At 42.0% G+C, this 13,844-nt stretch overlaps 1 protein-coding gene across 1 annotated transcript in view; it reads left to right on the forward strand.

Moving 5' to 3' along the window:
- Nucleotides 1-6,283: 6,283 nt before the first annotated feature.
- MST1R (macrophage stimulating 1 receptor) overlaps nt 6,284-13,844 on the forward strand; it is a 55,465-nt gene continuing 47,904 nt past the window's right edge. Inside the window, exons 1-2 of the mRNA XM_015819422.1 lie at nt 6,284-6,310; nt 7,716-9,029. Of these exons, the coding sequence (XP_015674908.1) occupies nt 7,824-9,029 (1,206 nt within the window). The 5' untranslated portion in view covers nt 6,284-6,310; nt 7,716-7,823. The remainder of the gene's footprint in view (nt 6,311-7,715; nt 9,030-13,844) is intronic.

The raw sequence follows: 13,844 nt of genomic DNA on the forward strand, positions 1-13,844 counted from the left end.
GTTTGAAGAGAGAAAGAGAGGAGGCGAGCTTCCTGGAAGCAGCAGCCACATGGAAGAGAATTTCCTGCCTGGAAGGCTCCAGAAGTATTATAAAAGACAAATCCTTTCAATTACACTTTCAATTACAGGTAGTTCCCATTTAGCAGCTGCCTCATTTAGAGACCACAGTGCCGGGGTGGTGGAAAAATAATTTTGCAACCAATCCTCACATCTGCAACCGTCACAGGTCTGTAAAACAAAGGAAACCTGAAGTCAGATCATAAGTACAGTCACAGTTTCACTTAGCAATCGCATTGTTTGTGACCAAGTTGCAGGTCCCAGTTGTGGTCACTAAATGAGTATTACCTACCTTCACATCAAGTCAGGGTCAGGCTACTGAATTTCAAAACTTTCCATCTTCTAGGTCAACCAGTCCATCAATCTTTTTAAAAAAGAAAACACCGCATAAATTGGGGTTCTGGTCTCCACACAACTCAAAGAGGCGGGAGGGCAGCACAAAAACAGGTCATGGTCAGGATGGAAGTGGGTGGTCCAAAACTGAAACCACAAGTTTGCTAACACAGAGCACATCATTTAAGGGCAGCTTTCCCTATGCATGTCAGTGCATTCGCCTTGTGAATCCTCATCTCAGAGGGAGGATAGGATGAGAGTATGACTTTCAGAGCAGAGCACTTAAAGCTGGCTTTTGATTGTTTCTGCTGTGGGTGGACAATGAGATACAAGCAGTGGCGTGAATGCATGTCTTCTGGAAACAGTTAGCAGCTGTTCTTATGCCAGGCAGGGGTGCTGTGTGGATTTACTCTTCAGTAATAATTTTGTAAAGGGCCACTATGGCACTACATCCACATGTAGGGATGTAAGCAGTGGGGTACCACAAGGCTCAGACTTAAGCCCAGTACTCTTTAATATCTTCATAAATGACTTAGATGAGGGAATAGAAGGGGAACTCATCAAATTTGCAGATAACACTAAACTGGCAGGAATAGCCAACACCCCAGAAGAAAAGCTCAGAATCCAAAACGTTCTTGACAAACTTGAACAACAAAATGAATTTTAATGTGGAGAAAAGCAAAGTTTTACATTTAAGCAGGAAAAATCAAAGGTACAAGTACAGATTAGACGAGACCTGGCTCAAAAACAGTAACTGTGAGAGGGACTTCGGAGTCCTAGTAGACGATCACTTAAATATAAGCTAGCAGTGTGTGGCAACAGCCAAAAAAGCTAATACAATCGTGGATTGTGTAAATGGGCATAGAAACAAGATCATGCAAAGTATTAGTACCACTTTATAAAACCCTAGTAAGACCACACAGGGAATACTGCAACCAATTTTGGTCATCATACTACAAAAAAGATGTTGAAATTTTGGGAAAAGTTCAGAGAAGAGCAACTAAGATGATCAAAGGCCTGGAAACTAAAACATATGAAGACCAGCTGCAGAACTTGGGTTTGGCTAATCTAAAGAAAAGAAGAAATAAGGGCGACATGATAGCAGTATTCCAGTATTGGAGGGGCTATCACAAAGAAGAGGGCATCAAACTATTTTCCAAAGCACCAAACAATGTTTGGAAACTAACCAAAGAGAGAAGCAACCTGGAATTAAGGGGAAACTTCCTAACAGTGAGGACAATTAACCAGTGGAACAGCTTGCCTTCAGAAATCGTGATCGCTCCATCATTAGAGGTGTTTAAGAAGAGACTAGACAGTCACTTGTCTGAAATGGTATAGGTTCTCCTGCTTGAGCAGGGGGCTGGACTAGAAGACCTCCAAGGTCCATTCTATTCTATTCTATTCTATTCAGAAGATCCTTGCATTTGGCTATATTCCCAATAAACTCAGGCATAGTGTCATGGTTCCGACAGACAGAGACAAATAAAGCAGAACTCCGAGGCTTGGAAATTCCTCAAAGTACATGTTTATTAGTTATAAAGTATCGGCATGATAAAAGTGAAAGCAAGTCTGAAGACACACGTAACAATTCCCCAATACAAAGTTAAGAATCCCACCCCTAAAGCTATGCAAGCAACTACATTCCCCAATACATCTTCTTGGTGGGCTTTTCATGAAATGCCCAGCCTGCAGTCTCAGGAGCAGCCAATGACCTTGGTTCCCATGGGACAAAGGTTTATTTTGACTGGTAATCCCCCCTCCCTTCTTTCAATGTGTCAACCGAAAATGAATAAGGAAGATGGCCGCAGCCACGCTCATTTTCAAAGTTGACACATGGTTTGCTCCACTATGTTTTGGTGAATAAACTACGATTTGTTGTGTTCAACATTCCACTAAACCATCATCTATAGTTTGCCAATCAACATACATGTCAATCAATGCTATATTCATAGAACAGCTAGAGGATAAACAAACTATATTATGACCTACAATGATTGATGAACTGAGCCATTATCTATGCTTTCCACAATACTTTTACATTATGCACTCTTTTCTATTTCTCCACAACCTATGACTACTATATATATAGCTATATCAAAGGACAACACTCCAGGTCAAGTGGACTTCAGTCCATACCAGGATATGCCAGGGAGTAGAATAAACTACTTTGAATGTTGCTGGGTACTACTGGAATGTTGAATTCAGCAACATCTGGGGGACATTAAGTTCCCATGTTTGTCTAATGTAACAAAACATATTTTTTTTAATGTCATAACATTCTGGTTAGGTTGAAACCACAGTTGAAAAATTCACATGGAGGCTCCTCAGGGAAACATGAAATAACTTCAAGAAAAACTTTCCTGTTTGTTTGTTTGTTTGTTTGTTTGTTTGGTGTGTGTGTGTGTGTGTGCATGTGTGCACGTGCACATGCATGCACATGCACGCTACCTGCTGGGAGGCCAATGCTTTCCACTTACTATTATTGCCTATACTCTAATCAGTTCCATATCTGAAAGAGAACATGTAAGTATTTGTGCCAAGGAAGCAGTGATTATCTTTATAGTTCATATCCTTTTAGGCACATTTCCCTATCAAACATTACTTACTATATCAAATTAAGTAAAAGGACACAAAGTACAAAGTACTTCTATACAGACACATATATATCTGCATTAATAATAATGCAAATAAAGACAAGAAGAAAAAGCCATGAACATTGTAAACAGAATAATTACTCTCAAATTGACTGTATTGTTTACTTGCCCTTTTGTGAAACAATCACACTAATTCAGTTATTGACGAATGATAAATATCCACAATCCGTCAACGACAAATTATTTCCTTTTCAAATCTGACAGTATTTGCTTGGCGACTCAGTACAGCTGTCCCACATCAAGCATTTGCCATATGGAGTCAGATTCTCAAGTTTATACTTTGGCTGTTGACACCATTCTGTACTAGGCTGTGCCAGAATGGAAAATGAAGAGTAAAAAAAGAGACTGCTTAATCTCTTCTTGGATCTGGAGGCTACATCCTACTAAGAATAGTTAAACAAAGTAAGTTTTCAAGGAAGAGAAGGCTAAAAAGGGACATTATATATGTCAAATATTTTAAAGGCTGCCACAGACAGACTTTACTCAGTAGCAAAGGCAGTGAGTAGAAACTTAATAGAGAGAGATCCAAACTTGAACCAAGAAGGAATTTCCTGATAGTGAGAGCCATGCCATGCTGTAGGTACTCCATCCATGGAGGCTTTTAGGAAAAGTCTGGACAAATATTAATCTGGGAAGAAGATACGAAGATTCCTGTCCTGGACAGGAGGTTGGATTAAGGTCTCCAAGGTCCTTTCCAATCCTATGACTCTCCCCTTGTTCTTTTCTCAGTAATATCAACATTGCCAGCTGTGACTGGCAGAAAGGCAATTTAGGCTGTCCAAAGCAAGGTGTCGGCAGTTTTCAGGCTACCAGGTTTAGTCTTGAGTTCCACTATAGAAATGAATGGTATCCAAAGCAGGAAGCACTTTTGTAAGTGTATAATAAGTAGCAGTTTCCAGGAAAAGAGTCAGTCTGATATAGTGATTAAGGCACCATGCCAGAAACTGGGAGATTGTGAGTTCAAGCCCCTCTCTGTTAGGCACAAAGCCAGTTGGCTAATCTTAAGCCAGTCACTTTCTCTCAGTCTTAGGAAACAGGCAATTGGAAATCACTTCTGAAAAACCTTACCGAGAAAACTTCAGGGATCTGTGCAGGCAGCCTCCAGGGGTCAACACTGACTCAAAGGCGCACACAGAAAAATAGTTGTAGGAAGCATTCAACTAGTCTTGACTGGAAATTGAGACAAGAGGATTCCGAGGGTGCAATGCCTAGGAATTTCAAAACGTAACCCATTATTTTTCCAAGAAGAAAAAAAAAACCTGTTTCTGATTTTCTTCATTTACAGCAGCCTCCTGCTGATGCTTCCTTAAAAGAAGATGAAATCTTAGAAATTACTGTCAATCTGCAAATCAGTTAGTCAGATTTAGTGGGAGATTCGGATCATTTTCAATTCATTTCCTGTTTATTTTGAGCTTCGTGAAGGCTGGTCGGTTCTTACTGATCTTAATGGACTTCTCTTATCGGAGATGAGCTGCAGAATTGTTTCAACTTCTCCTACTGCTCATATTAACCACAAGGGAAGAAGAATATTAGCTGTTCAACACAGACAGTGAGAAATCCTGCCCAGTCATCTTTTTCCACCAAGGTCACCATAATCTTTGGATGGGGTAATACAGTAATACCCTTGCTGACCCAACTTGCTAACGAAATGTACAGGAGGAGGGGAGGAGGAAATACATTTTGAGGGCATTGATTAAATGAAGAGTCAACCTATGAAGTTTTAGGGCCCTTCCAAAACAGCATGTGAAGTGGAATGAAGTATACACACTTCGGATTCTGTCACCAGTTAAGCAGGAAAACGTGACTATTTTCTGGAATTCAAAGGATCGGTGAAAATTTGGGGGCGGGAAATCGATAAAGCTAGTGTTGCACGTTCAAGAAAAATCTTAAGAGTTACCTGGGTGTTCTTATGCTTATCTGAACAGCAAGGGAAGAAATTGCCTTACTCCCTCCGCCCCTAGGAAGAGTACTGTATGCTACAAATTTGGGGCTAGAAGCAGCGAGAGATGGAAGATTAAATAGCTTTCCCTCCCCCCCCCCGCTAACTCTCAATTCCAGGAAGTCGGTAGAAATTAGAGCCACACAGAACTGAAGAACTGAGGTAGCTTCTGATAACAGGATTCTGCTTTACTCCTACCTCCTTAGTATGGGCATATCATTGCTTGTTTGCTTCACTCTTGGACTGTTGCCCGTAAGAATCACTGGGAAGGCTTGGCAATGCCAACGTATCTCCTATAACTTGACCCGAGATTATACAGTGAAATATGACTTCCCTACATTCAGAGCTACGTCTTCGATCCAGAATATAGTTACCTATGAGCCTGGTAATGTTATCTTTGTTGCAGTTCGGAATAAGATTTACACATTGAACTCGGAACTGAAAATTCTGTCTACTCTATCTAGTAACTGGGCCCTGGGGGGGTACTGAGTGTGAGATCTGTGCTTATCTGAACAGCAAGGGAAGAAATTGCCTTACTCCCTCCGCCTAGGAAGAGTACTGTATGCTACAAATTTGGGGCTAGAAGCAGCGAGAGATGGAAGATTAAATAGCTTCCCCCCCCCCCCCCCCGCTAACTCTCAATTCCAGGAAGTCGGTAGAAATTAGAGCCTGGATATAAATCTCCAGAGAAGTTTCTGAGAGATACTGTAGAGCAGGGGTAGTCAACCTTGGCTCTTTTATGACTCGTGGACTTCAACTCCCAGAATTCCTGAGCCAGCTGTGCTGGCTCAGGAATTCTGGGAGTTGAAGTCCACGAGTCATAAAAGAGCCAAGGTTGCCTACCCCTGGTATAGCTATTGCATAGAGGGGAGGGGAGGGAAGGGCGTGCCAGGAGTCTGAAGCAATCCCAGCTCCTGGATACTTTAAAAGCACATTCTTCTGCTGACGTCAGAATCGTACTTCGGGTGAAAGACGGCGGGACCTCGAGTTGCTCCCGAAGGGTATTGAGAAAGTAGATCCCGTTCGCAGCCCTAGCGGGTCCGAATGAGGAGGAAAGCAGTGGCCTTCTAAGCAAAAGCAGGACACTTGAAACCAGGTTGTCCCAAGCTGCCCTCCAGCAGAAGAGATGCGACGCATCGGGGGTCAGTTTTGGAGGCGGCAAGTGGAAGGGGGAGGAGGAAGAGGAGGGGAAGCTGCCTTGGCCCCGCCCGGCGGGTTAGGACCCCGCCCGATTCCGTCCCGATTCTGCCTTCTTTCCTGGGAGCCTCCTGGCCAGGTATCCGCCAAGCGCTGAACTCCTCGGCTCCGCGTCGACGGCTGTGGACGGGTGAGTCCTGGGGCGAGGGAGTGCTGAGGAGAGGCTGTCGGGAATCGCGGCTGGCTGTCGAGGTGAGCGCGTGTTATTCCCCTCTTGCCTCTTCGAGTCGCGGCTGGTTTTCTCGTTTAGAACCCCGGCCTTAAAACAAAGCTGTAAAACTTCTGTTCAGGAACGAGAAAGCGCCTGTCCACTGAAAAGCCTACCGCTTCCTTTGATTGACGGATTTTCTTTGATAAGGAGAAAGAAGGGGAGGGGGGGAAACGGACCAAATCGAAGGAGGACGGCACTTGAACGTCCCCTTCAGCTTTCCTCTCTACCCCTAGGCCAGGTGGTCGCACGGAAAGCTTCACCAACATACCCTAACCTGGTGAACTTAAGGAAGGTAAATTCTCATAGACAGAAACTTTCAACAGCCAAAGGCATATTCAGCGGCCACACTGATGGCTGCTGATTTTGGTGTCCACAAAAACTGTAAAAAAAAAATAATGCTCTGGTAATGAATTTAATTTTTATTTGTGTAATCAAAACTCTAGAGAAGTGTCGGATATAACAATAACCCCAAACTCCCAATGACTTGCAACTGTGTGTGTGTGTATGTATGTGTATGTATGTATGTATGTATGTATCTATCTATCTATCTATCTATCTATCTATCTATCTATCTATCTATCTATCTATCTATCTATCTATCTATCATCTATCTATCTATCTATCTATCTATCTATCTATCTATCTATCTTCCTAATAAGAACATAAGCCAAGTTTTCATTCTGCTCAACCTACTAGCTTGTTATTTAAAAAACAAAATGCTTGGAATGCAGGTAGCTATGCTTGTAAGACACAGCTATGACTCTTAACCCAACTTTGCCTGTAAAACAGATTCTTACTCTGAGCAGCGAACTGTTAATCCTTTACTTAAACCAGTTTTTTTTTCTTTGTCAAATGAATATAAGAAGCTAGATCCTTTTCTTTTCTCCTTTGATATAAATCTCTGTATCAAGCTATCTCCAGACTAGTTGTACAACCTGGATTATGTATCCTGGATTGTCAACATAGATTGCCTGGAGGGCATGGGAACCAACCTAAAAATAAAAGATGATATAAAATGCAGACTTACCTAGAGTGCAGTTCCTTTTCCAACATCAGCAGCGCTTCTCCCTGCATGACTGCTTACTGATAACCTACATAAATCTTGCACAAGAGTGGTGAGCCTTTAGGTGTAAGATCAAAAAAAATCCTCCATGCAAAAAAACCCAACAACAAACCTTTAGTGATGGATTGCTTTGTTGTTTGAAATTTCAGCCATGCAATGATAGCTGGGGGAAAATTATTTGAAAGGCTCAGCATAAGAGAAAGACAAATGTCATCTTTTTTTTCCTGTAGCATCATTCATCCATGTTCTCTCTCTTTTCAGCTGTAATGCAATGGTAGAGCATTCTGGATGGATTGCTGAGCCACACAGAACTGAAGAACTGAGGTAGCTTCTGATAACAGGATTCTGCTTTACTCCTACCTCCTTAGTATGGGCATATCATTTCTTGTTTGCTTCACTCTTGGACTGTTGCCCATAAGAATCACTGGGAAGGCTTGGCAATGCCAACGTATCTCCTATAACTTGACCCGAGATTATACAGTGAAATATGACTTCCCTACATTCAGAGCTACGTCTTCGATCCAGAATATAGTTACCTATGAGCCTGGTAATGTTATCTTTGTTGCAGTTCGGAATAAGATTTACACATTGAACTCGGAACTGAAAATTCTGTCTACTCTAGTAACTGGGCCCTGGGGGAGTACTGAGTGTGAGATCTGTGCTCTCTGTCCAGTGAAAGGGCCGGTGGCTTTTCAAAACACAGACAACAAAGTTTTGGTGATGGATCCTTTTGAACCTTGGCTTTATAGCTGTGGAAGTTCTCAACATGGTATCTGTTTCCAACATAAGATTGAGATACAGGGTGACGTTGTTTTGCTTGGGGAAACCTCCTGTTTGTATTCACCTGAGCAGAACACGCCTTCTGAGTGTCCAGACTGTGTGGCCAGTCCCTTAGGCACAAGAGTTGTAGTTGTTGATATGGCATCGGCTTCATACTTTTATATTGCATCTACCATCGACGCCACCATAGCAGACACATACAGCCCCAAATCAGTGTCAATACGGAGACCGAAGAGTACTTTGAATGGGTTTGCTTATCCTTTCCACTCCTTAACTGTGCTGGCACAGTATCAAAACACATACCCTATTCACTATGTGTATTCCTTTAAATACCGGCAGTTTGTCTATTTTTTGACAGTCCAAAGGGAAGATCTTTCTTCCAATTCATACCACACTAGGATAGTGCGGCTTAGCACTGAAGAGATGGAGGTTCGCAAGTACCGAGAGCTGAATTTGGACTGTCGCATTCAATCTAAGCGGAAGAGGAGCCTTCGCATGATGCCTAAAGATGTAGTTTTTAATGTCTTGCAGGCAGCTCATGCTACCAATCCTGGTTCCAAGTTGGCTCAAGCAATCGGCACCAGTGAAACAGAACTGGTTCTCTTTGGTGCATTTGCTGAAAGCCAGGTGGACAGCATATTGCCCCAGAAGTACTCAGGAGTTTGTGCTTTTCCTCTACCTATGATCAACAAAGCTATTGAAACAGGGATGACGAAGTGCTGCAGTCTGGATGTTCATGACAAGATGCTTCGAGGACTAACATTTTATCAAGATATTGAGTACTGCCCACATAACGTGAGTCCTCATCAAGATTTTTCTGCTTTCTTATATATAAGGGTATGATTGCATGTGACCTCACCAATTTCTTAAGTGTAGTTGAGATAGCTATTTTAATAGAGTTATTACCGTTTTAAAAAAAGAACCCAAAGAAATATGACATATTTTTTTATAAATAAAAATTGTGCTGTTGGTCCCAACATTTCAGTACCAGCATCAGTGAAGCAGCAGAGGGATTAACTGAGCATTAGTAGTATAAGTGAGTTTAGTTTTGAACTCAGGTACAAATCTGACCTTTTATCTATCACAGCACACTTCTTAAATGACATAATTTGACCTTATGTACAGTCCAAAGTAACCTTTTTGTTGACCTCTCTTTATTTGGATAATATTTGCAAGTCATAACATTGAAACTACACATTACCTGTATTTCAATGTTAGTTACCACAGTGCTAAAAATATAATTCCCATATAAAGATCTGTTCCTCCCGACTTGGTGCTTTCCAGATATCATTGGCTGGAAATTCTGAAATTTTAATCTATTTAGTCTAATTTGATGATATCACAATAAAAGGGAATAGTCCTATAGTCATAGGGGGGAAAAGAGAGAACTTGATCTTGAGTTGCCATTCATAGTAGCATCTTCATAAAGTATATTTCTCATTTTTTTGAGTGTACCCTTATATGCTAAGACTATGCCAATATATCAAACCTTTCCTAAATATCCTCTTCTAAATTAAAGTATTTACTTTTCAATAAAAAACAACTTCCCTCTTATGTTGGTTTTCCACAAAGTATTCCAAGGGATCTATATTAATGCAGTAATTTCATGGCCTCTACTCAAGGAAGCATATGCCAAGATAAATTTGTTTTATTGTCCTTTATTTTAAGTGTCTTACAGATAATTATAATTTTGCGGAGAGATAATATGATTACTGGAAATGGTTAAGATACATTGGGAGTCCTTGTGTAAACATGATAATATTATTTTTAGTCCAGAGGAAGATTTATAATTTCATAATTGCGATTTCTGCTCATCATGCATCAGAAAAGAGGAGTCATTCAAACCTGTGCATGAATGAATGGAGGATGGATTGCTACTGACACAATAATAAAATATGAAAGAACATGTTAAATTTTCACAGAAAGGGGATAATACTGTAATTACATAGCTTGTGGAGTTACCTTATTTTCAGGCTCCTATTATAAAGAAGATATATTGTTAGAGGGGTGATTATATAAATAATTTAGATAACAGATAGATCAGTGGTTCTCAACCTGTGGGTCGGGACCCCATTTGGGGTCGATCGGCCATTTCATGGGGGTCGCCAAGCAAGGCTGTCCGCCATTTTTTTTGTCCGGCATTTTTTTTGTCCGGCATTTTTCCCCCTTTTCCGGCGGGTGCCTTACCTCCCTTGGGCTGGGCCAGCTGGTGGTCGGCCTGCTCCGTCTCTGCCGCTTGTCAGCTACGCCTCGGCCGGCGCAGGGGGTGGAACCACGCATGCGCGGCGCTCCCGGGCAGGGAAAGTCCTCAACTTACAACCGGTTGGGTAGTCCTCGACTTACGACCGGTTTAGTCCTCGACTTACGACCGGTTTAGTCCTCGACTTACGACCGGTTGGGGTCGTGGCATTAAAAAGGTTGAGAACCACTGAGATAGATGATCTTCTTACAAGTCTTTTAATTTCTTTTCCATGAATTGAAATTCTTACCATGCTCTATGTTCTGTGCAGCTTTTTCATGACACCTTAGTATAAAATAATGCTTCTTTCAGAAAAGTCAGTAACATTGCTGTTATTTGGTAGTAAATGCATGTCTGACAATAATGTTATCTCTTCTGCAAAACATTAATACATATGAAGATAAAATTATGAATTCAGTGGGTGTAGAAAGCAAGCTGGTGGCTGGGATCCAGGTCCACACCTATTCCTACCCCAGTAGGTAGTGAAACAATTGATGGCTCTTGTGCAACCTTTCATTCCAGATTTTGCTATACAATGTTGGCAATATACTTCTTCTTTGGGTTCTTTGATTTAAAAGAGAGATGGGGAAAACAGAATTTTTAAAAGGCACATTTGCTACTTTTTGCCTAGAATTCAACCTATGTTGCAATTTAGTTTGGCACCAGAAATAGGCTTAGGGACAAATAGGAAAGTAGTAGCAGCCCAAAGATGAAAGCTGATTCACAATCCACTTCTGCCATATTTTATTTTTTCCCATAGAAACAGTCTGTGGGTCCTGTGGGAACAGTGATTGACCCAAGAAGTCAAGGATCTCAGTGGTTCTGTTCCCAAAAGTCCAGGTTCAATGAAACAATTGTGAAAAGAGCCCAAGGGGAAATCTGTCCAGGTTGTGATTCACTTTCTGCCCAAATTTGAGCCTTCTGTAAACTGAATCTGCACAGAGCAGGGAAAATACCTGAAATAAATATTTTTGAAAGTTGGGTTTTGATCAATATTTTTAAGGTTTTTATATAATTTCAATGTTTGTTTTTTCTTTTTTTTGCCTTCTGTGCTTTTTGGATAAAACTCTGCTAAAGTAATAGGGATAAATAAGCAGGAAATTAGGATTCCAATTATACTATCTAAACAAGCCCAGAGAGGAAAAGCAAACATTTTATTCCATCAAGAATTCTAAATATTAAAATCAGGTTTTTTGGATGACTATCTGATCCAAGATTCATGGCTTTTGTAATAGCTTAATAGCAAATTGGAAAACACAAGAGAGTTTAGCCCAGTGATGGTGAACCTTTTAGAGACTGAGTGCCCAAACTGCAACCTAAAACCTACTTATTTATCACCGGTGCCAGGTGGGCATGGCCCACTGGGTGGGCGTGGCTGTGGTGGTCATGGCAGACTGGATGGGTGTGGCCAAGGTGGGCGTGGTCTCCTCGATGTTGCTCGTGGGGAGGGACGCCTGTGGGGGGCCGGGCTGGCAGGTGGGGCGATGGGCAGGAGGCTTGTCCTGTGGGGTGAGCAGGCGATGGGCAGGAGGCTTGTCTGGTGAGGTGAGGTGAGGCAAGGCGAGGCAGGGCAGGGCGAGGCCATTGTCACAGGGCAAGGCGAGGCAGGGGCTGGGATGGCTGCTGCCTGACACCATCGGCCCCCGCACACAGAGGCCAGCAAGCGCATGGGGACCGACAGTGTCCATCAGCAGTCACAGCTGGCCAGCCCCTTGACCGGCACACTCTGGGGCTCTGCAGCCCGCCACCAGCAGTTCAGAGAAGCCGCCTCTGAGCTGAACGGCCAGTCGACAGCTGAGGAGGCGATGCAGTGGGTCGTGCCCAGGAAAAGGAGAGCATGTGAGGCCAGGAGGGATGGGACGGAGGGGGGAGGGAAACCAGCTGTGCTGGGATGCATCCGGCCACATGGGACCTCGGCGAGTTAGCGGGTGCCTGGTTGAAGAGGGATGGTTGCCATCTCCAGGGCATGGTGCGTGTACCCACAGAGAGGCTCTGAGTGCCGCCTCTGGCACGCGTGCCATAGGTTCGCCACCACTGGTTTAGCCCATTATTTAGCAACTAACTTTGGATTGTAAAAAAATATGCTTTAAATGTGCTGCATTTTGTTCCAGGACTTTGTACAGTAAATCCTATTCCTGTCATGCTCAGATAGGTTTTTCTAAGAGTGTCTGCCTTATAATCTCTTGTACTCTCAAATGGTGACAAAAAAATAAATTAAAACACTGAGGAAAAAGTGTATCAGTAATAGGCCTCCTAGGATAGTATTTCTTTAAATAAGAATTATTACCTGTTCCTCAACTGCACTTTCTCCCGTGTTTGTCCTTTTTCAACATATCACTCAGGAGGACTTTAAACTCAGCGATGGCATGATACCGAGGTAGCGTTTCCTGGTACCAAACACGGAGACATGCATTGAAAACCTGCCAGGGAGAGATTGCTACCATTTTATTTTATTTTTAATTTCATGTGTTATGGAGTTTTGGCAAGGACAAGGTTGTTTTGGAAGGTTCTACAAAGTTCAGGGGTGGGACAGGTAACATTTTGTTTGCTCTTTCCTATTGGTCAACTGTAGGGGAAAGCTGAGGGGTTGAAAATGTTTTCTGAGTTTCAAAATCAGCAGCAATCAAGAAGATAACATGACTGATTTCTGAATGGAGACACATGGAAAAAACCTAAATTTAAATCACTGTAGAAATAGTGTGACTTAGTTTCCGTGATCAAATACAACAACCCTTTTTCCTATAATCTGAAACATTCCCAAAAGGCACAATTGTCACATGAGCGCCACATAGAGCTGTTAAGTAGAGGACATTTGTTAAGACTCAGCTTATCTGCCATGCACTGTTTTTCATTTTTTTCTTGCCATTTAAATTCTGTTTTTAATTGGTAATTTTATTTTTTAATTTTCTGAATTTGGGATTTAAGTCATGGTTTAATGTATTATTTTTAATAACTGCTTGGATTTTTTTTTTCTAATTTGGCACTATATAAATACAGAAAATTGTGAGAGGGATCTTGGAGTCCTAGTGGACAATCATTTAAATATGAGCCAGCAGTGTGGTGCAGCTGCCAAAAAAGCCAACACAGTGCTAGGCTGCATTAACAGAGGGATAGAACCAAGATCCCATGAAGTGTTAATACCACTTTACAATGCCTTGGTAAAGCCACACTTGGAATACTGCATCCAGTTTTGGTCACCATGATGTAAAAAAGATGTTGAGACTCTAGAAAGAGTACAAAGAAGAGCAACAAAAATGATTAGGGGACTAGAGGCTAAAACATAAAGAATGATTGCTGGAATTGGGTATGGCTAATTTAATGAAAAGAAGGAGTAGGGCTGACATGATAGCAGTGTTCCAATACCTCAAGGG

Source organism: Protobothrops mucrosquamatus, unplaced genomic scaffold (genome assembly GCF_001527695.2).
Source record: "Protobothrops mucrosquamatus isolate PMUCROS unplaced genomic scaffold, P.Mucros_1.0 scaffold918, whole genome shotgun sequence".
Classification (NCBI taxonomy): Eukaryota; Metazoa; Chordata; class Lepidosauria; order Squamata; family Viperidae; genus Protobothrops; species Protobothrops mucrosquamatus.